Here is a 24,288-nt window from a genome sequence, read left to right on the forward strand (position 1 = left end):
AATAAAATTTGCATACTATAAATAATCATTACACAGTGATTTACATTAATACCAAGTGTCGATTTTACCCCCAATGGCCGCACAAATTTTGGTAACACTTTATACTACATAGTTTAATATAAAAATTACACACTAATTACAACTAATCAAAAGTCTTTATAAAAGAATAATATTAACACGAACATTATAATTTTGTTGAAATAACGCCACAAGTCACAGAAGTAAAAATTTACATCGGCTGTCAATCAGAACCACCATGTGTTTATTTTATTTTTTGACAGTTGACAGGATTCTGATCAGTAAAAAATTATCCAATATTCGAAACAGTTAATATAAATAAGGTGTACCAAGTTTTTTTCTTCAAAAAGTTTTATAAATACTAAAACGGCAAGGTATCGATCTTAACCACAGTGTAGAACCAACCCTGACTTCCCCTACTTTTTTTTTGCGTTTCAGCCGATATTGGCCGCGATTAGCATAGAGGCGTAAAAGATGCAGAATATGAAAGAATTATTTTTTTATCCATTGCTGGGCGATTAGTTGTGTATGATGTGGAAACAAAAATAAAATTCAAATCAAAATATTTAGCCTATGAGATAAATAATAAATATAATAAATAATAATAAATAAAAGATAAATAATCAAATCATTATAATCTCCTTTCTATTCAAATGTTAGCTGTCGTCATCTCTGCCTAAAACAATGTGTTATGTATCAAATAGATTGCAAAACTTCCATTGATGTTCCGATCATCAGATTAGTCGATTATGCGTACGGTTCTGTGTATCCCAGTCGATTCCCTGCCAACTATTGAATATGTGCTTTTTAGTTGCCACGTTTTCCATACAAAAAAAATCCAAAATTATTCTCGGCAGAGATTTTTGCGAATTTTTTAAAAACCAGTTTTCTATACAAACGCATGCCTCTCAATTAAACTGTCAGCCAACTATCGAGCGTTCAACTAAAAAGCATGCAAACTTAAAAGCTCTTATACTATACTCTTATTTATAATGACCATAGGAAACATAAATAACATTTTTGAAATAATTGAAATGAGCGAATAAAAGCAAAAAAACCGTTTAAAAATGACGGGTTAAAGCAATGGGGTCATAAAGCTGAACCTTTCGGCAAGAAACCTTGTGAAGCTTTAGACAGAATGTTTTATGTCATGAGCTTGTCGAGCGTTTGAAAGATTGCAGACTTATGTCACACGACCATCACACCAATATATGTGCAAAGTACTATTATAGCAGAAGGGCATGCGCAGACTAGATTGCAATGAGCAGCACTTTTTCATTGATTCTTTTCCTACCAGTTTTGTAGCGCGAAGTCAAAGATTTAGAGTGGTCGAAATATAGGACCTGGAAAACGGCATATCAAAGTGGTGTTCCTTGAGTGTAGGCACATTTGCAGACGTTTAGGTTTTACGGCTCTGTAATGTACCTTAACAGGTTGTAAATGTTGCGTATAAAAATATGAAAAATTAAATGTTGCGTTATGCGTGAGGCACAACTCCATATTTGTCGTACGTGTGTCCGTGTCCAATGGCATGCCCATTAGGTTAACTGTAAGCGAGAAAAGTTACAGCTTAAAGAAAGCATTGCGTGCAATCTTTGTGCTAATAATGTTCATGGTAATGTGAAAAGCAGTGTGTTTAGTATCGAGTACAAAATCAGTGGTGGTCTCTGCTTACCGAATGCACCACTCGGTAATGGTGCTGACGAGCATGATAACAGGTCAAAAATGTTAGCAAGATAAGCATGCCGCTTGCTGCTCCAGTTATTTTTTCCTCACCGCGAACCGTAGTGCACCACCCTGGCTCTTGCCGCCATTTCGTTTTTCAATCCAATTGACAAACAATCTTTGGAGCATGTGTATGCAAGAGAGCTGAAGGAATATAAATCGGGTCGTACAGAAAGTGAATAGCATTCGTATTCGTGTGCCGTTACTCAATGGGATAAAGTGTCACAATACATACTAAGTTAATTTTCCAACAGCATATTGTTGGATCTATTCAGTTATATTCGCATACTACATTCTGCTGTGCTACAGTTTATCTAATCCTGAACCAAGTTGTTTGTTCCTACGTAAATTTGAGGTGCGTTAAATCCATTTTCACCCCTCATCGTTTGAAATTTCCTACCTTATTACTCTTCCTCATCAATATCATCAATATAATCATCGTCGCCATCATCTTTGTAGTCCTCATAATTCAGAACAAGGTTACCAATTTGAAAATAAGATTATTGTTTGAAATAACATTTCTATCACACGCGTTAGGAATTAGCGCAACACATAAAAATTGTTTTGAAGCTTGAAACTGTGAAGTTTGTCCCTTCTCTTTCGTTGTCAGCATGGCATTGCTATTTTTTCTTTCATTTTATGTAAATAGCATTTTTATCAAATGGTGTGTATGTTATTTTTAGAATACGAGCTCAATAATATTATTTCTGTCCACTTAGATTAAAAAAAAAACTAATTTCTCCACAAACTCCGTTCTCTATCTGGACCATCAATTGCTCTCTATATGTTACTCATAGTTCTCTCTTTTCTCAGTTCAATTTTCCACTCTAACTCCGTCTTTCTCTTCTCTAAGCGCTTATGACTTCTCACACTTTTCTAAATCTTGCATTTTTTACTCTGCTCAGGATTCTCTTAAATTCTCCTATATTTTATTATGCTCCCTCTTTTCATGACTATCTCTCATTGTGTCCTTTCATGAGCACAGTAGAACATGCCATACATATCTAAGGAATTTTATACCAGAAGATCAATACTGCATGATTGTTAGAAGGAACGTGACGGACTTCTGGAGCCAAAAACATCCGTATAATATACGACATAAACGAACAGTTTGGTGTAGATATGTATGCAGTTCCTTACGAGTCTAGCCTCATTCATTGCTGGACTTTTACCTACTACACTACTGACAAGGATAGAGTACAACATAATCTTATGTTCTCCATTCAGGCTCGCTGCTGTGAGCAATATTGTGTAGGCGCCTGCGTGCTTATGTATGACACTGTGTTTCATAGAATTTCCTAGACAGAGCGTGGTTTTCATCAAAAATGCTTCACCATTTTTGTTGTCCTTGAATTAGTGTCCGAGCTTTCGGCATTGAATGTCAACTGACTGTTGCAGTCAATAAAATTGACAATACTCGAACAATTAATTTTTGCTACCCGATATAATTGTCGAATTATTCAACATAGTGATTGTTTTAAGATCACATATCTTATAAGATCCCTTTTATATCTTTAAGATCCCTTTTTTGTATAAGTCTTTTGTTCTGCCCAAATATATGATTTTCATATTATTTCTTCGTTAATTCCATATTAAGTAGATCGGTGACTTGCTTTGAGCTTCATCTAGGCAATATATTTTATAGGAATTTATTCTTTCTGAGCCCATGCTTGCAATTTTCTTCTGAATGCTAATGAACAATCGTTTAGATTCTCATTTAAATTGACACAAATGTAATTGAACAATCAGACAACTCAATTAGAAACATGAGTACTAATCAATTTGCTTGGGGAACACCATTGAATCGATCAACTAGTCACATAAGAACATGATGGTTTGTTTTCAATTGGTTTGTTTGTTTCTGTTTTCTTTTTTTTTTTGCTCAGAATGATGGAAAAAAACAATATTTTTTCTGTTTTTATTAATATGATTTTTTCAAACTTGCAATCAAAACTCTATCTCAATCTCTTCTCTGTTATTACATACATAAAAGCTAGCATAATATTTTTGCCTTCATCGTGTTTTTTATTATCACTGTGTGTAACTAACATTCCAGATTGATAATAAAAAATATAAAATTTTAGCATATAATGCCATTTTTCAAAGTCATACATTTCATTTATCCATACATGTTTTCCATTTTTCACGATAAAAATACATGTCAAGCAGAGGTAATACTGCAACGACATTTTCCCGTTTATTTTTGTTATAAAACTAATGAAACTAATTATGAGCCATGTGATTCATCATATCACTTCATAAACAGCTGAGCATATTCCGTCACACATAGCTTTTAATTGTTTTTACACATAACACTGCAATGAAGCAATTATATACTAATTTGTTTTTTGTTTTATCGCTCGGTATGCAGCATCGGCAAAAGTGTTTGTAAAGGTAATTCACCGTGATTCGCTTCAACCTGAATCAACACCCATACGGTGAGTGTACATTGATGATGTCCATTTTGCAAATGGAAGTTTTTTAAGCAAAACCTCCTCCTTCGGCATACCTAGAATATGACAATCCCTCTCATAACACTATCCTTTTTATACCTGCTTTTATCGTTATTTGAATACTTGTCGCTCCTTATAATATATATTTAGAAAACAGCCATAATGTATTTTCCACAAAAAATGTAAATTTGACACAATCATTTGTACCAACATCGTATTGTAATTCTGTTCAAATTAATCCATTATAAATATGAATTCTTGATTTTTTTTATGAAACTATGATTGGATTGTGGACTACATATAAACCATTAAATTTTAATAATAAGTCTTAATAATAGTAATAATAATCTAGTGGCAGTTTAGTTGTTAGTTAAAAAGTTTTTAATTCCTATATACATGCTATATTTTGATATTGGATACAACAAATCATTTAACGAAAGTCATCAAAATCCAGTTTTAATAGTAAATATCTATCTATATTCACTGTTTAGAATTATACCGCATATTACACATTATTTAATAGCCGTGCACTCACAGTACTACACCCATATCTGCGCCATATTGTTGTTACTCATCTATCTATGTTGCTTTTCTTTATATGCACCGAAAACACATGATGTGATATTGCGCCACCACCAACACCACTACAAAAACACTGTAAAGAAAACAAATCAAAATATCCACAAACCAAACCTAAAAAACAGTAGCCAATTCTAGAGCCGCGGAATATAATAAAGACCGCGATTTATTCGCGGCATATTATGTCTCGCGAAGTCTACAGCACAGGTCAAACAAACTCAAACACTACCGGTACTAGAAGCCCTGGTCGATCAACGAGACGATTAACTGAACTGCCGACCGTTGACAAGTCGCCTTCACGAGACTACGGCGGAATCCGAGGAAGACCTTTAGGTGAAATAACTATCGTTTTTACACTGATCGTGATTTTGTATTGTATGCCTCTTTTTCTCCTCATCTTTAAATCTATATGTCTGGAACGTACAAATCAATTTTGATAGAATTTAAATTGAAATACTGTTTGCTTCATATTTCATAATTCTGTATCAGCTGCTCGTTTGCTAATATCTGAAAAAATATTGGTAATAATCGTTGATGAATATATCATTGGAAAAATTAAAATGAAAAGGACACACACTTTACGCTAAATTTTATTTTTTGAAAAGGTTTTCGTTTAACTAGAACACAAATATGCCAATAAAGTTTTAAAGTATGAAATGTAAAAAATGTATTATATTACATTATCGTGCTTCTCACAATATCTTAGTTAAAAATTCGAATGATTGAATATTTTCACTCGAGTCTTCCATTTACAGATTTGTTCCCTTTGTTGTTATATTACTATTTTCTCGACATGATTTAGAGCCATTCACATTTCAATAACTACACACAGGAATCAATAAACGTGCCCTTAAAAGTTTAAAATTGATTCTTGCATTTTAAAAGCAACGAGCAGTTTGTTAGGGGCTTTAGTTCGATAATTATATTTTACTTGTCTCTTACTGCTCGGTTTGTAATGGTGCTGTGCTGACACGGTAATAATAGTGTTACCCTATTTAGGATTGTGATCACAACAACCTTGTGCATAGTATATTTTTTAACAGGTTAAATGGACATTTTTTGCGAATCTTATAAATGCAGTACAACAACAGACATTCAAAGTATTTATGTTTTTTGTGTTTATAATTGTTTGTTTGTTTATGTTTTATATGTAGTAGTATTTATTAATTTTATGTTAATGTGCAATGTGTTTCATGTTTTTAAAGTTGTTTTAGCTATATATTAAATACTTACACAACTTTAAACTAATATAACATACATTAACAATACCGAACGCTGACTCGATAAACTCGATGAACTTTACAATGAAATTTAGTAATTCTTTTAAAAAATCGTTTAAATACACGAATTTTTTTTTCGGTCCCAGATACAGTCATATCTTGAGGGTCTTCTGTATCCTGATACGATAACAAGTAAAAACATGAATTCAGTCAATACTGTGAAAACTATTTAATTCTACAGTTACTGATTTTTGGTCTAAGGTATTTTTAATTTAGTTTTATGTTTTTTGTTATAGTAAGAATGTTATATTTTAAACATGTTCCTAGCATATAGATTTATGATAAAGTAAGAAAAACTACTAAAAAGGAACGTGGACGAGAGATAGAGTTGTACTGTATTTTAATTGGTTTTGCTCGTAGCATGTAAATCATGGTTATGTTTTCCTACTTTACTTTTTATGTTTCGCTTTCAATTCACGGTAGAATCATCTTTAGCTCATAAACGTCACCTTTCCCCATTCTTATAGGGCCCAATATACACCAATCACGCTCAGGAACTAATTCTCCGCTAAACTACAGCTGGAAGTCTTATCCACACCATAATTCATTTACAGCCATGGGTAGTCCATATTATCGGGATATGGACGAGCCCATCAGCCCTGCTGGTGGCCACCATCGCAGCAGAAGTGCAACTCGAGCTCCCACGCACTCGTTGGAGTATCCTCGCGAGCAATTGAGTATGGCTTGAATTGAGTGAAATGATCCATCTCTGTCTAATTTATCTGTAACATATCTTTATTCTAGGAACTCGTTATCAGTCATTGGATAGGGGTCTCGTTGATCCACACGATCGTGAATTCATACCGATACGAGAACCACGGGATCGTTCTCGTGATCGGTCATTGGAAAGGGGACTGTATCTAGAAGAGGAACTCTATGGCCGACCACCCAGGCAAGGTTGGAAACGCTCCAATATGTGCACATAAGGCACCAAAATCAATACAAACTAATTTAACTCTCAATGTTCTGTTTTTTTCAGCAATGCCGGAACGAGGGTATCTAGGCGATTTACAGGTTCAAAATGGAGAGTTGCAACGCGAACTGGGAAATCTAAAAAAAGAGCTCGAACTCACGAATCAAAAGCTCGGAAGCTCAATGCACAGCATCAAAACATTCTGGTCGCCCGAACTAAAGAAAGAGCGTGCTCTTCGAAAAGAGGAAAGTGCTAAATACAGCCTGATCAATGATCAGTTAAAATTGCTTAACAGTGAAAATCAGGTATGAACTAGACTATTCATAATTTGCTGTCGAAAGAATGTGACATTAACTAGTTTATTTTCTTTTATATGTAGAAACAAGCAATGCTGGTAAGGCAACTAGAAGAAGAGCTTAGATTACGAATGAGGGCACCGAATATAGAAATGCAACAACAAATGGAGGCTTTATATGCAGAAAATGAACACCTCCAACGAGAAATATCAATATTGCGCGATACTATTAAGGTAACAAAATATCAGAAAAAATGATTATTTTACCCTTTTTTAACAACATTAACAAACTATATGGTTTTATAATCATATTATTAATCGTATTGACTAAAAAACCAGTTGGAAATTACACGGTATGTTTTCTCAATACGCTGTATGCAATTGTAGATCAAACGATCTCTTGAGACAGATTACTTTAATTTGAAAAATGTTATTTTTGTGTCTGGTTGTGAAATTGAAATATTTTTTGTGCATTACAATTGAAAAAATTACAAGATTAGACAGTTCAGCCGTATACGCAGGTTTGAATATCCCATGCGAAGGTCTTTGAAAGAGAACAGGTCTATGCAAAGCCCGTTGATAGGTTGCTATTTTCAGCTCGCTTTTGACAGTTTCATTAAAAATTGTGTACAAACAAACGGGTAATAACTAACTTGAAAAAGTGGACTAATTCACTATTAGGAAGATTCTATTTGTTAAATTTCTTCCGCCAATCACTCATGGCGAAAATAGGTACGAAATTGCAGTCTATTCCGTATTCAGAAACATTGATAACCTTTTTGATTGATTGCCATTTCCTGACCACAAATCACTATCGTTTGCATCACTCCATTTGAAGCTCAACGGTCATAAAACAGCTCAGTATATGTTCCAATTGAGTAAATGAAGTATTATTAACCTTCAATACAGGGTTTACCAAGTCACTTTGCGATGTGAGCTGCACAATTCATGCCACTTGTCATATTTATATATTTTTATTCTGACGTTCTACTTCATTTGTTCCGAAATAATTTTCTATTCCACCGCTTTCATTTTCATCCATTGGGAACTAATGGAACTTAGTTTTAAAGCTTTTTCGTATAAATAGCAAAGATTTCTGCCAAAATATTGATTTCTTGCGTAATTTGATTGTAAAAAATGTATAAATTTGATTGATGAAAATATTGACTGAAGTACTGCATAACACCCGTGCAGTGCTGCAAAATGTCATGAGTATCACGAGATTTTCACCAACGAAAACAATGAACATATCCGTGGTAGCTTGATGCTCATTGCTGATAGTCAATAAAAGTGCGCCATGACATGCTGAACACGACATGTGAATTCTTGAGTCCAACGCGATACTCTGACTGACAAGTTTAGCTTAATGCCGGCGCAAGCATTATCATGATTTTTTTTCTGGCTGTGAACAGTGCTGCCAAATGCCACTGTTTCAATCATCAACACTCATGACTGAAACGAAGCTCAAATCAGATCACGTTCACAACTGTGATAATCAGTGACTTTACTGAAACAGTTGGAGAATCAATCACATGCTTGGTGACATTAAGTTTAGCAGGCAACTTTTGGTTCAACCAGAATTTGTCATGACTATGTCAGTGACATTTTGCAAAATTATTCACAGCAAAAAAGTCGTGATATAGTGACTGACCAAGTATATTCCAAGAATGTCGCGATTATCGCCGACAAAAATGTTGCGACCAAGTGATTGAACACGAGTTGGTTGCACACAATGTCACCAAGCATGCGATGATCGCACCAACAGTTTGAGGCTCGCCTCTGATCTTCGCAGTAGAGCTCGTGACGCTGAGATGATTTTGTTTCAACCAGAATTTGTCATGACTATGTCAGTGACATTTTGCAAAATTAATCACAGCAAACAAGTCGTGATATAGTGACTGACCAAGCGATGGTCGCAAACATGTCATGAGCATGTATTAGTCACACCAATCGTTCTGAGTATCACCTCTGATTATCACAATTGAGTACGTGACGCTGATATGGATTTTGTTTCAGTCAGATTTTTTTATGACATTGATAGTGACATATTGCAGCACTGCACTCGTGGCCAACCCACACCCGGAAGAGTGTGCTGGATTCGAAGTCGATTTTTCACTCAGCTTCTTCTTCTTCTTTTGGCACAACAACCGCTGCCGGTCAAGGCCTGCCTATACCCACTAGTGAAGTGAGCTTGGCTTTCAGTGACTTATTGTTATCATAGCAGTTCTACGTATGGGGGCACGGCCTATTCGGGGCTTGAACCCATGACGGGCATGTTGTTAAGTCGTTCTAGTTGACGACTGTACCACCAGACCGGCCCATTTCACTTAGCTAGATATGCCAAATTTGGCCTTTGTTTGGTAAATTACTTACAGAAAACACATTTCTGCTGCTTATTTTAGTGAAAACAGTACGAAATGTCAAAACCAGCATAACCTGAAAAAAATCTGCACTCTTCTGGTTTTATTGATTATATGACTATTACCACAGTACCACAGGTATGGTCCTGTTTTGTGTAAAATGGCACTATGGTAAAAACACTGAAAAATGCAAACATATGGTCAAAAGGCAATGAATTTTAGTAATTCAATAACATTTCATAACAGTTATGTTAAAAAACTAATAATTTCATTGTTATGTGGTCATACAGAGCGTTGAGTAATTTGAAATTCGTTATGAAATCCTAGGGGTTTTGAAAAAATTTTGACACATTTTACAAAATAATGGATTTTTCGGTCACAAAGTAACTGAATGGCCAAACTCTTTGTAAATGATCAGAGTACATTTCACATTAACATAAATAACTTCTTCTTCTTCTTCTTTTGGCACAACAACCGCTGCCGGTCAAGGCCTGCCAGTACCCACTAGTAAAGTGGGCTTGGCTATCAGTGACTTATTGTTACCATAGCAGGATAGTCAGTCCTACGTATGGGGACACGGTCTATTCGGGGCTTGAACCCTGACGGGCGTGTTGTTAAGTCGTTCGAGTTGACGACTGTACTACGAGACCGGCTTATTATTATCATCAGCTTGTTAAAAATACATGTTGTTTAACTTAGTATGTATTATTTTAAAATGTTATCCTAAGTTAATCACCAAACATATTATATTTTTTGAAAAATATAAAACCGATTTGCATTATACGGGCTTGAATAAAAAAAAGGTATTTCAACCATTTTTACTTGTAATTAAACTTAAAAATAGTCAGTTTTCTAACAAATCAGTTTAACTACACTATCCATACTACAGTCCGCACCAAGGTGGATTTAAAAATATCAGGTGGTGGACTCTAGTGCATTTTGACAATTCGTCACTTGACGTCAGGTCCCCAGGATTCAAACTTTGTTTACATTTATTAAATTTGTTCATATAATTTATCTACCCCATGTTTTCGATTAAATTTTATTTAAAAATATATTTTGGACTTTCCGAGTTCTTATTTAACATTGGAACATAGATTAAAGTGTGTTATTTTGTGTTATTCCGTGAGTTTATTCTATAATTCATTGTGTTTTCGACATTTTTGATGATAAAAACTAAGAAATCATTATTTTTTCAATTTTCGCATGAATTCCTCGTTATCTACGAGTCATCAAATCTTTTGTTAATATATCTCACTTTTTCGATAAAATCAATAGACACACAAACATGCACGTAGTAATAAAGAAATCTTTTCTATTGGCCATGCTTTGTGTGCGGAAACCATTGGTTAACGGTTTTAAAATGATGTAAAGTCCCTCAACTATGGCGACCCCCCAAAGGCCCTTATCCACCACCTGATATAATTAATCCACCTTGGTCCGCACTCATTGGTTGAACTTCGATGAGTTCGCCTGCAAACGTCAACGAGTGCAGTCGTGTTTTGATCTATTTTTGCAAGCCCCCGCGATGGCGAATAAGCGACCGCAATATGCGGACGGAACGTTCCGCATCGATTTCTCGCTGATGCCAAAGCGACCGTCTCCTTCGGAGACCGTCGATTTCATGTGCGAGCGGCTGGGAATCGGCGGAAAAAAGTGCAAGTCGACCAGCTGAATATTGCGAAGAGCTGTGTGTTTGTGACGATGGAAAGAGTGGAGGATGCGGAGGCCATCGTCAAAGAACACAGAGGAAAGCACTCCATCACGCACGAGGGAAAGCACTTTTCCATCAATGGGGCCCTTTCCGTTGTAAGTTATTAGGCTGAAATTCCAGCCTGTTAGCTGTTTGCATTGTATAGCAGTTTTCGAGCAGCTTTCTAAGTAGGTATAATATACAGGTGGGCTTATCCCAAGGTGTATGAATTTAGAAGACTTATTTTTATCGCTTCTTTTTCTGAATGAAGATTTTAAGAGTGTTTTGTGTATTCTTCAAGCCTCCAGAAAGCTTGTTTGAGCAAAGGTTTTCACCCATTCTGCCAAAAAGAGATATTCAAATTTGGTTATAAAACACATGCTATGAGACCACCTGGACTACATACACTTTGATTCTAGATTCGACCACGTGATCTCTTTAATGCACCTTGGGGTAAATGTAAACAACACCGTGTTTTCGAGTAGGTACTCGAATCTAATTCTTGCTTTGAGGCTAGAATAATCTAGACTGAAAATTGCAGGCTAGTTTTTTGTGTGGTTTTGTAAGGAGTGTTTACATGATTTCAGTCTCCAACTGTCAAACTCCATACAAAAAACTGACTAGAATTGTGAAGGCCCCCAATAATAGGTTCCAGGGCAGGTATGGGTTCATGATCGATTCCAGATGTGGGTTCATGATCAGTGCAAGACCAGTATGGGTTCATGATCAGTTCCATGATCGGTATAGGTGCATAATGAGTTGTTGGACCGATATGAGCAGTATCGGTCAGGTTCATTAACTAGGTTCAGGACCAGCATTTGATCATATGCAGTTCTAAAACCAGGATAGGTGATTGTTGGTGATTGGTGAAAATTCTAAGGTTCCAGCATCTGTCAGACTAGGCGATGTTTTGATCTGGTTCAAAACATATAAAAAGGGAGAAAAGTCGTGGAATCGCCCTTAACGACAAAAAAGTGAAAAAATGTACAAGCGAATAAGAGAGATTAAAAACACAATTTTTGTTGGCTCTGTGCAGAAGTACCCTAAAAATTTTCAATTTTCCTACTTTTTCCACGGGAAGCAAACGTTTTCTAACTGTGGGACCCTTTCCGTTTTAAGTTCGTAGATTGAAATTTCAGCCTGTTAACAGTTTGCATTGTATATCAGTTTTCGAGCAGCTTTCTAAGTGGGTACAATACACAGCTGGGCTTATCACAAGGTGTATGAATTTAGAAGGCTTATTTTTATTGCTTCTGTTTCTGAATGAAGATTTTAAGAACGTTTTGTATCTTCGGCAAGTCTCCAGAAAGCTTGTTTGAACAAAAGTTTATATCCATCCTGTCAAAAAGTGATATTCAAATTTGGTTATAAAAAACATGTTATAAGACCACCTGGAGTACATTTTTCTATGGGGCATGGTCTGTTGACTGGAACTGTAATTGTATCGTTGTAGGTTCAAGAATCGTTCCGAATCCAATTCCAGAACAGTTCCAGGTACTGTTTAGAGAAATAAATGAAATCGAGAGCTGTTTTTGGATCGGCATTGATTCATTATCGGTTCCAGGACCGGTATGGGTTCATGATTAGATACAGGATCGGTATGGGTTCATGATAGGTTCCAGGGCAGGTATGAGTTTATCGACCAGAGCATAGACTCCGTTCACCGCGACACCCAATCTGCACTCATTTGCACTTACACCGGTTCTCACTTTCCTTCGAATCTTTATCCGGTTGCTATGGATCGCAATCCATGAAAATGGATCGCAATCAACTACGTCTGAATCGTTTTCAGCTACGTTTGGATCGTTTTCAGCTACGTTTGGATCGCTCTCAGCTACCTTTGGATTTTGCGGTAGCTCGCGCAAATTTCATTGCAGCGCAACCGTTTATTCAGTGACCGCGGGACACATTTGCACCCCAAGGAAAGAACTAAACAATTAATGCATTCAATTGTAAAATCATATCGTATTTCATATGAAGCTTACATCATCATTCATACTTCATTGATTATTTGACCAAGTTTTCCAAACAAACCTTCATAATCTTCTTCTTTTTGACGTAACGACCTACGTGGTCAATCAGTCCTTTTTAGGCTTTCGAGATTTAGCCGGATATTCCTTCTTTGCAATGGAGGGACGGTCTGGTTGGGAATCTATTCTGATGCGTAGAAGCCGACAAATCTGTCAAATATAACATTGTTTAAAAACGGGGTTTCAACACAAGTTCTCAATTGGGTTCAAACATAGAAAAATATGAAATTGTTGCTTTTCATATCGTCTGTCATGAGGAAAATCGTGAGGTACGCCGAATGGTCACTAAATAAACTTTGCGCCGCAACGAAATTTGCGCGAGCTACCGCAAAATCCAAAGGTAGCTGAGAGCGATCCAAACGTAGCTGAAAACGATCCAAACGTAGCTGAAAACGATTCAGACGTAGTTGATTGCGATCCATTCTCATGGATTGCGATCCATAGCAACCGGATAAAGATTCAGAGGAAAGTGAGAACAGATGTATGTGGGAGTGTGACAGCGCTCACTTTTCATCTGATGAATTTCATTCGCAGATTCATTCAATCTGTTTTTTTACGTTTGTATGGGAAGAAATCCGCGAGGTTTTGCGTTGGGGATTCTTGTGTTGAACGCTCAATTTGAAGTGAGTGACGAACGGATTTCGTCGAACGGAGTCCATGCTCTGGCCGTTGGTTGGTTACAGGACAGGTATGGGCTCATGGGGACCGGCATTAGGTTATGTGTAGTAGTTGAACCAGCATATGTAATGTATTGGTGTCAGGGCCAGTACGGGTTTTCATTTCATTTCATTTCATTTCAAGTTTATTCAAATTGTCAGCCTGATGATTTCACAATTCCTAAATCTAACTAATTCCTAACTTAACCTATCTAAATTCCTAAAACTAAAGCGAACTTTTGAGCACATGATAAACATATATTAGATTAAAATACAAACGTAAGAAAAGAAGAGTAAATAATATTAGATATGATAGTCGGAAAAAAGAGGATGAGAAAATGAAGAGGATAGGGAAGAGTATAAGGGAAAAGGATTATAAAGGATTATAAACGGGGGTGGGGATGATCTGTGCTAGTATTAAAAGTGCGAACACACAGGAGAAGAGGCTCGTTGGAACCAAATGTGGTGTGACGAGAAACCATGTTTAGTGTGCTACGTGCCCTTAAATTTCTGGAGGGTGCGTACAAGCCAATCTTCTCAAGGAGAGTGGGAGCATCAATAAGCCCATTGAGCATGCGTCCGATGAAAAGGACGCGCGCTTGGGAGCGTCTTACTTGCAGGGATTCCAGACCTAGCAAATTGCAGCGAGATTCGTAGCTGGGCATAGCGGCATTGGGGCCAGCCATTCGTCGAAAAGCGAACCTAGTGAAACGCTTTTGGACCTTTTCAAATCTTAAGATCCATCCAGAACGGACTGGACCAACGACCACAGAAGCGTATTCCAATGTTGATCTAACTAAAGAACAATAAAGTGACTTGAGGCAAAGTGGATCACGAAAATCTCTGGTAAGTCTACATATAAGACCCAGCGTTCTAGAAGCACTTGCGACAACCGACTCTAAATGTTCGTTCAGTGATAATTTATCATCCCAAAGGACGCCAAGATCACGTATAAGGGAGGTTCGAGACAGCACAGAATTGGAGAGCGAATATTCGTAATGGATAGGGTTGCGGTTATGACAGAAGGATATTACAGAGCATTTTTCAGGGCAAAGACTTAGCTGGTTGTAGGAGCACCATAAAGAGAATGAGTTCAGAAACTCCTGGAGCCGAAGGCAGTCGCTGTGCGTACTGATAGTTAAATATATTTTTAAATCATCAGCATACAGTAAATGACCTTCGGACGGGAGAATTTCATGAACATCACTGACAAAAAGTACGAATAAGAGTGGGCTCAAGACGCAGCCTTGTGGCACTCCAGGGGAGGGACAAAAGGACGAAGAAAAAGTAGTGTCGGTTTTTACACGAATGGACCTGCTATTTAAAAAAGAATAAAGCCAGTCAATTAACATATTAGAGAAACCAAGTTTTTTAGTTTTAACAGCAGAAGGTGGTGGGGAACGGTATCAAAGGCGGCCTTGAAATCCGTGTAGATCGTGTCTACTTGCAAACCAGAATCAAGCGAGGGTATGACGTGAGACGCGAATTGCATTAAATTCGTGACCGTCGAGCGGCTTGGCATGCACCCATGTTGGTTCACGCTGATCCAGCTTTTTACTTGAAAAGAAATTACGGAGTGAACTGCAATTTCGAAAACTTTGCTACAAGCCGGTAGCAGAACAATGCCACGGTAGTTTGACACGTCAGCGGAATTACCTTTCTTGAAGATGAGACAAAGCCAGCCCGATTTCCATGAAGAAGGGAAGCAGCAGAGGCGCAGGGATAGATTGCAAATGAATGACAAAAGAGGGGCTATCACCTCAGCCGTTTTTTTTTCAAAAGTGAGGGAGGAATTCCGTCAGGGCCTGCAGAGAAAGAAGATTTTAGTTTTGAAAGAGCTTCTGAGACAGAATGTTCATCGAAGCCAAAGCAGGACACATCAATTACATCTTGGGGGGTAAACGAAAGACATTGAGATGCGGTATTGGGTATTTGCGAGGGAGGGCTAAAAATATTCGAGAAATGGTTGCGAAAAAGCGAGCAAATATCCTCCGGCGATGAGGCGTATACGGACTCTAAATGCATAGTGCTCGGGAGAGAGCTGCCTTTGCGTCGAGCATTCATAAATTTCATAGACGGGTTTTGTTGTAACCGTTGTAGGGTTCCGCCGAACTGTCAGCCAAGCGCATCGCGGATAGGACAAAACTTAGTTTAGATAGGGCACGAACGGCAGTTTCTGCCCCTTTCAGTAAAACGAATTCACCGAGAGAACAAGCCACAAAACGCCTAAAATAAAAACAAATTTTTAGGCACCCCGCCTAAGCCTAAAACAATCGGTTACTTTGTTAGTTTCTAACAGGTTTGGTTTTGCTTTTAGGTCTCTTAAGGGGTCATCATAATTATCTCATTATAATTGGGTTTCGAGGCCATTGTTTTCGGCGTACTCTTAAGAGGAAAGGGGATCTTTGAAATTTATTTGCGCTACCCCGTTACGCGTTAGCTGGCCAAATTAACTATTTTCTGTAAAATATTCCTACAATTTGTTGTTTGTATTTTTGGACGATTTTCAAATGCATTCGTTAGTATAAAAACCTATTATTCGAAGAGTCCATATAGTTATTGTGTGACCCTAAGTTCGTTTGTATTTTGGAATAAGTTATAGTCTTAAATTAAATAAAATATTTACAAAGATGTGAAATAGGATTTGGCACAATTCATAGATTCACTGTTTTTATTTATCTTCTCCGGATTTTCCGCAAACCGCGAAAAACGACTGTCCATATAGTTATGGTAGGCGCTGTTTAATCAATTCTGGCCGGTCTCGTGATAGAATCGGTAACTCGTACGACTTAACAACATGCTCATCATGGGTTCAAGTTCTGACAGGACCGTGTCCCTTTACGTAGGACTGTCTATCCTGCTATAGGTGATCAATAAGTCTCTGATAGCCAAGACCACTAGTGGTACATGCAGGCCTAGCCCGACTACGATTGTTGTGCCAAATAATAATGAGAAGAACTAGAACAAAAAGAAAACAATACAAAATTCTACTACACACGACTTAAAACTACATAATTTCGATTTTTTTTAATTAAAATTATATCTATTCTTTTTCTTAATCCACAGGAACTGGAACTGCGAATAGAAACCCAAAAACAAACGCTTCAAGCAAGGGATGAAAGCATAAAAAAGTTATTGGAAATGCTTCAAAGTAAAGGAATGGGTGGGTATGATAGCTAATGAAATCATTAGCTCGTGCGCAAAGAAAGCTGTACATAGATGTCGAAATAGACGGCGCGCTAGCACCAATCGGACATGAAAAATGTATGGAAATTGACATGTTCAATTTGACAACCAACATATCAAACATGTCCAATCACATAAATTTGTCATGTTCGATGTCGTGTTCGAATGGTGCCAAGCGCCGGGTTATACGTCAGATAGAGCTTACTGATGAGGATTTATATCACTTTCAGGTAAAGAAGAAGAGCGACAAATGTTTCAACAAATGCAAGCTCTTGCTCAGAAACAGGTGAGTGTTTGCTTTATTTCATTTATTTCATTCTAAACAATCGGGGCGAGTACCGGCTTCGAACGACGAAATCCGTTCGACACTCATGAGAGAATCATGAGATACAACTGTCAAGCATTTAAAGACGTTTATATCTAAGATTCAAGGAGGGTAATGTTTTGAATTTTGATCTTTTTTGCCGTTGGTGTTGGATTTCATTCGTAACATCATTATTGGATGATTTGTTATCAATTATAAGGCAGCTTTACTCACTTTCTTGAAATTTGAATTTAACTTAGTTAAAATTTAGGAGGGACGACAGGATTGGATTTACTTTTTAAAAATGTATAAAAATACTGATTGCTTTTATTTCAAAGAATTATAAACGTTATTTACATGGTGAAAATGTTTTGCGATATTTTTCTATAAAGTTTTCAGCAGTGTAACAAATTTATGTGAAAAACATTAAATTTGACCTTTACATAAATATTCAAATATTTTATATATATATATATTTATATATATTTTTTTATTTTATATATATATATATATATATTATATATATATATATATATATATATATATATATATATATATATATATATATATATATATATATATATATATATGTATATATATATGTATATGTATATATGTATAATTTATTTATATAACTATATTATTATAGATATTTGTATGTATATTTATATTCCGATATATTTTATGTTTTTTATATACATTTTCAAAACTGATGAAAATGTTTTTTTATTGGAAATAGATCACAAAACATTTTCAAAATGTTACATACCTCTAAGTTCAATCTACTCCAATCATTTAAAACAAAATTTTAAGCAAAACGTTACATTGAAAACAACATTCGTTCCAAATCCGCAGCGCAAAACCTCGCGGATTTCTCCCCATACAAAAGGGAACGTTTGACCCCGGCAGGTAGAACTCATTCTTTCACGCGCTTCTTACGGTCTCTCAATGGTACGTTATTTTAAAACTGAGCGCCAACTGAGCGCCTTCTGACAACCGCGGCGAACGGATCTCGTCGTTCGAAGCCCATAGTCGCCCCGAATATCAAAACTCTTGTGCGACACATCAGAGTATTTGCTACAAAGTGTGCTCGCTGCAAATGTGGTTTAATGCATACATCATTAATCATGCATGAAACAATACGCAATTTCTTCTCTACATATTTTATTTACTGTCACATTTTTGTCACTATACTTTTTAAGAGTACATTGTCTCCATATTTGAATCAAAAACAGTTTAAGTTTTTTTACTACCATTCACATATTATTTATTATTTCTTTCCTACATTTCGCTTTTCATGCTTACGTACTTGTTGTTTGGCGAAAGAATTATAAAAAAAAACTTATTTGTTAAAACAACCGTGCGCATTAGCAACTACGCTAGCGATCATACACCCACACACGTGGGATAAGCTATTTGTTTCGATCTCTCTCTCTCTCTCTCTCTCTCTCTCTCTCTCTCTCTCTCTCTCTCTCTCTCTTCAACTAATTATACCTCATTTTTAACTTTAAATATTTTGTGTCTGTATTATTTTTTATTTCTGTTTATTATTCTTTCGCTCGTTTCCGATCAATCGCATTGTCTCTTTCTATCTATCTCCCTCTCGTTCTCAATTTTTCTCTTTCTCTTCTATCAATTTACCTTCTAATCTTACATCTTGATTTAATACTTTTTTAAATTAATAAATAAAAGTAAAAAAATAATATGTTTTCTTTTAATTAATTCTAAATTTATTTGCCTTTATTCTGATGTGGATCTTTTTGCGCTATCGAAGTTGTTTTTTCGAAATACGATTTTTTTTAAAGAAGCTATATGTTTTAAGTGTGAGTAAAATTTATGTTTTTTTAATATTTTCTGTTAATTCAATCGATTTACAAAAAAACTCAAGTAGAAAATGGAGAGGAAAATATATATTTGGTTTGTTTGCTTTTGAAGGGTGATAAATGCGACAGGAATTTCAACTATCATCAAAACTATACTCACATCATTTGGAAATATTCTATGAAATTTTCACTCATTTCTTCATTGAACCATAATTACGTTGTCTTTGTTTTTCTGTTGTTTTTAACACACTTAAAATAAAATAAAACATCAGAGAAAGAGTACTTATCTCAAACAGTAGTACTCAATCGTTCATGTGTATGCCAGCCAATTTATGTGTGGGTGTATGTATGCGTAAGTGTGAGGGTTGTTTTCTACTATGATCGTATGCTGTCGTTCGCTGGCTCTGCTGTTTCGAGAAGGCATCTTGTTCAAAGACAATAGCGAACATTATAAAAAAGCAAGCATACAAGAGTGCACGATACAAAAAGAAGAAAAAAACAGCACTACTAGCAATAAATATACAATACAAAACAATACCGAATCATGTTACAAAACTAGCAATTGCATAAATATTTGGTAGTAGCTAAAACTGTAAAACATATGCAAAAACTAAACTAATACGTATTAATAATTGAACATTGAGAAGCCATCTAATGTAAGGATATAACAATACAATGAAATGTAAGCAAATTTGTTAGCGGATGATGACGATGATCATAAGAAATAATTCTTTCGTCAAAACCACTGCATTTGTTGACGAAGCGTAAAGGCAAACATACGTCCTTAATGTTATATGTTAATATAAAAACAGTAAACTGTACATACGCGATAATTATAAGTAGAGCTTACTCAAAGTACGATAGCATAGAGCATGGCATCATTGATAAATTTTATATGCAACAAATAAAATATTTGCATTTACTGTAAGTAAAGCGGGAATTGAAAAATATAATCAAATCTCCACTAGCTTGATAAAAAGAACTGATTGGTTCATATATATTAGAGCAAGATGGAAATCATGCAAGCATTAAAACTACATTGAATGTGTATCAATGTGAAATATAAAATTATAATTCACCGAGCAGCTCTTTCTTTTATTCAACCTTTGTAGTACGCTCTTAATTCGTTCTAGTGAACCATACATCAATAGCAAACGATAAGGAAAAAGATTACAACTCTCTCTACAGCAAGATGACAATACAAACGATTATTAGATGTTTATCATTTCTGTTGCATTACATAAATGAATTTTTTACTGTCCATTTCATGACACCAAATAGATCCAAATTCCTTCGCAGTATCTGTATACTGTAAAACTTGTGGTTCTGAGTTTTGCATCATTTTACCAAAACAGGAAACGTAGTTATAGTCCGGTTCTAGATATGTTAACGCGATGTTAAGTTAATGCGGACTAAACAAATCCTCTAACTAATTAACAAATCAATGTTAACAAAATACCAACACCCGTTAAACGAAAACAAACCAACATCCAGTGTTGTCTTCTCTCTCCTTTCTTTTTCATATGACCATATTTTCAGATGTTTGATATCACCAACTGCACCACTACTACAGCTGATTTAATGCGTACCAGTTTTTATCCAGCCCAGCCAACGTCGGTATACAATTCAAACTACCACAACATCGCTCCAGCATCTAAACTGTTGGACGTGCGCTCCGGACGATTGCCGGCTCGCCGCTACAGCATTAGTGGCAGTGTGCCGTTGTCCTCCATGGTTGATTACTGCAATTTGTCCGAGAATGCGGCTAATCTTTATACACAATCAGCCAATCTGACCAACTTGCTAAATGAAACCACAAAATCGTTATCCCGCTCTTCTAACATATTGAATATGCGTTCGCTAGGCGCAACGGCCTCAGGCGATAGCGGTAGTAATTTGCCAATGTGTCATGCAACAACACACTTCACACAATCATTATTAGCTTCAGCACCAACATCTTCCTCTACCACCATTTGCGGTGTACTTGATCCATCTCCATCGCTCCCTTTCGAGCGAATGGGTGCTTCAGCTGGGACTACCACAGGTTTACACTGTTCATATCCAAACACCTCCAGTATTTCACACTTGCCTAACGCGGTAGCCAGTAATTCTAATCTGTCGTATTATAACCATCACCTGCAACATCATCTGCCTCATGTTAATCAGCAAAACAGTATACCAGTACCGCAGCAACTACAATTTTCACAGCATAGCTCCTTTTGTAACACCGGTTGCAGGCCGTCAACAGACTACCTTCTCTCAAAACCAATCTATAGCAATAATACGATAAATGCCGCCTCGAATGCCACCTCCTTTTTATCACATCCCCACAGTGTGTTATCTCACACAAAAAATTTATTATCGCAGCATCAGTTTCTTTCCAATCCCGCCATCACTCGCTCGTTAACTAATTTGCCTTCTTCCACCACTTCATCTTATCCCTACGAACGTCCTATATCCTCGGTAACAGCGTTACGTTATCCATCGTCATTCGATAATACGAACTTATTGCATACAATGCACGACAATATCGACTGCAATGCTATGTTGAGATACCCTACCTCATACCACGCTCCGTATTCCAAAGTAGATTTAGACTATAGCAGAGCCAGTGATATGAAGCGTCAAGTAAGTTTTAAATTCGATGTTGATACTTTATCTATAGATTCTTAGATCTGTGGCATGGATCGTCGACAAAGCACGGAACAACTAATATGATTCAAGACTGCCATGCTTTTAGCTAAACTTGCCATAGTGCAGAATACGAATAAATTATTGTTACATCCAATAGCTTTATTTTCTTTTTCCCACGGTTCCTTTTCGTATTTTCCTTTTTCATGTAAAATGTATAAAAAACGCCATGTTATTTTAACGATTGTTATAAAAGGTCTTATTACATAAAGTCGAAGTAGACTAAGTCTTAAAAAAGATATTCAAAAATAAAAACAAAAGATAGAGTGGTAAAGACAAAGAAAAGATAATGTATAGTACAAGTTCTTCAACATCTAAAGCCAATTAATGAACGTCAACATATAGAAATTCAATAGACACGCAAGGACGTTTGAAAAAGAGCCCCCTCCCCTCCTCCCTCCCTCTCTCTCTCTCTCTCTCTCTCTCTCTCTCGTAGGTTGCCAATTTTTGGCATCGTAAATTCACAAGCAATAATGTCATATTAACAATTTAAGAAAAATGTAAATTAAGTAGGGTAGTGAAGAATTACGGAATGCTCACTTTCATAGCTATTTACAGTTATGTATAAGGTTACAACATAACACAATAGATAATTGCATGAAGAACAGATCGAAAATAATAAAATAACTGAAAGCAGGTGATTTCGTTATTAAGAATCACAAGTATTGGGAATATTATTGGGTTATATTTTGTTATTATTGGGTTATATTTTTATTCAGCCCCTCGAGAATTCACGATTCAATATGAAATGGATTCGCATAACATGCACTGTCTAGTTTTTCTCTTGAGATTTTGAAATTTGTTTGTGTAACAATTTTTTTAAGTTCATCTGTACCAAAAACTGCAAAATAATCATATTTTTTTTAAATGTCTTTGAATCCTTGTTATATATCCGTTTGCTTTAATGCCCTCTTGAACAGAATTGGGGCAAACGATAACAATTTTACCATCCGACACATTCTTAGCTCTATTATGATTTTGTTTGCTTGTTGCATTTTTAAAGAAAAAGTTGCATTGCGCAAACGTCTCATCTCAGTACCGAATTTCCCAAGTTTCTTGTTGTTGGTTTACAGGGTTTTATTATACTTCAGTATTATAATACTATAATACTTTCGGTTTTGTTTTTGTTCTGTACACACTTTTCGAGGGCTTTCCAACATTTATGAATCATATATTTCAATATGAAGAAACGATGGCAAAAAATCGTGGGAATGATTCAAGCGAATTTAGGAAACGCTCAATAAATCGTTGCATTAGTCCAAAAAACAATAGGAACTAACCAAAAACACATGAGCCTTTATTCCAACAGAAGCGATCAACTGATTCTCAGTTTTAGCAACAGGCGAAAAGATACAACGGGCCATGGTCTATTAGATAGACGTGTTAGCTTATGTAAAACCGGATGGGATACATTCCCATTCAGGATCCGATCACACAGTACACTTAAGACCGGGAAGCCTGTATAGGCCACGACTGTGTAGGTCGTTACGCCAAAGATGAAGACTACATTATCACTTTATAATAGGTTGTGCTGTGGGAAAATGTGGGGAGATTATTTTACTTCTTATTTTATATCCTTGTCCAGTCAGTTATAACCTTGTGAAGAGTGTGAAATGTATTACAACTAATTATAGAGTTTTGAAATGTCAAACATTAACAGTCAATTAAAACTAGTGCTCTCAAAACTAGTATTAGTAAAAAAATAAATCATTTCATCCTCGATAGATATAAGACTAATTTTAAACTAGATAACCATGTTTTAAATTATACCTTATATAGCCACTATACAACGAATTACAACAAAAGCGACGAAGAGAACAAACATAAAATATGTCTAACCTGCATAGACGTTAAATCATTATGACGTGTTAGCATACTAGCTTATTGAAACAATTAAACAAGAATGTCTTTCAATGCTCTACACATGAAAATATCTTCTTGAATGATGTAACACTAACATAAACCTAAATTTGATGTTTGAGACATCGGTGCAGTAACAAATTAAGTTTTTTGTTAAAATATTTGGTTATCTTATACTTATTGTAGTTCATTCGGAAAAAATATAACCAGAATAAAAACCCTGGTGCAGTGATTAAAATGAACAAAGAGATCAAATATATTATACGATTGGAAATTTTCAGTCTTATGATATGTATGTAAAATGACAAAGTATAAAGGAAGAATTACTAAAGATATCTTTTTGTTTAATATTTCTTCAAATATCTTTAAATGAAAGGTAGAAGATAATTACTACGAAATTTGCATCAAATAGAGTTATGTTT

The 24,288-nt window shown here is 35.9% G+C and overlaps 1 protein-coding gene across 10 annotated transcripts in view; it reads left to right on the top strand.

Moving 5' to 3' along the window:
• Nucleotides 1-1,261: 1,261 nt before the first annotated feature.
• LOC120900325 (golgin subfamily A member 6-like protein 22) overlaps nucleotides 1,262-24,288 on the top strand; it is a 35,547-nt gene continuing 12,520 nt past the window's right edge. Inside the window, exons 1-10 of one of the 10 annotated variants that reach the window (XM_040307169.1) lie at nucleotides 1,262-2,098; nucleotides 4,115-4,181; nucleotides 4,860-5,108; nucleotides 6,523-6,732; nucleotides 6,800-6,952; nucleotides 7,035-7,273; nucleotides 7,348-7,497; nucleotides 17,069-17,165; nucleotides 17,419-17,474; nucleotides 20,855-21,649. In XM_040307169.1, coding sequence (XP_040163103.1) covers nucleotides 4,958-5,108; nucleotides 6,523-6,732; nucleotides 6,800-6,952; nucleotides 7,035-7,273; nucleotides 7,348-7,497; nucleotides 17,069-17,165; nucleotides 17,419-17,474; nucleotides 20,855-21,649 — 1,851 coding nt within the window. In that variant the 5' untranslated portion in view covers nucleotides 1,262-2,098; nucleotides 4,115-4,181; nucleotides 4,860-4,957. Of the gene's footprint in view, nucleotides 2,099-4,114; nucleotides 4,182-4,859; nucleotides 5,109-6,522; nucleotides 6,733-6,799; nucleotides 6,953-7,034; nucleotides 7,274-7,347; nucleotides 7,498-13,813; nucleotides 14,849-17,068; nucleotides 17,166-17,418; nucleotides 17,475-20,854; nucleotides 21,650-24,288 lie in introns of those variants that run through there. The other 9 variants (XM_040307160.1, XM_040307162.1, XM_040307164.1 and 6 more) reach the window with 9 other exon arrangements.

Source organism: Anopheles arabiensis, chromosome 3 (assembly GCF_016920715.1).
Source record: "Anopheles arabiensis isolate DONGOLA chromosome 3, AaraD3, whole genome shotgun sequence".
Taxonomy (NCBI): domain Eukaryota; kingdom Metazoa; phylum Arthropoda; class Insecta; order Diptera; family Culicidae; genus Anopheles; species Anopheles arabiensis.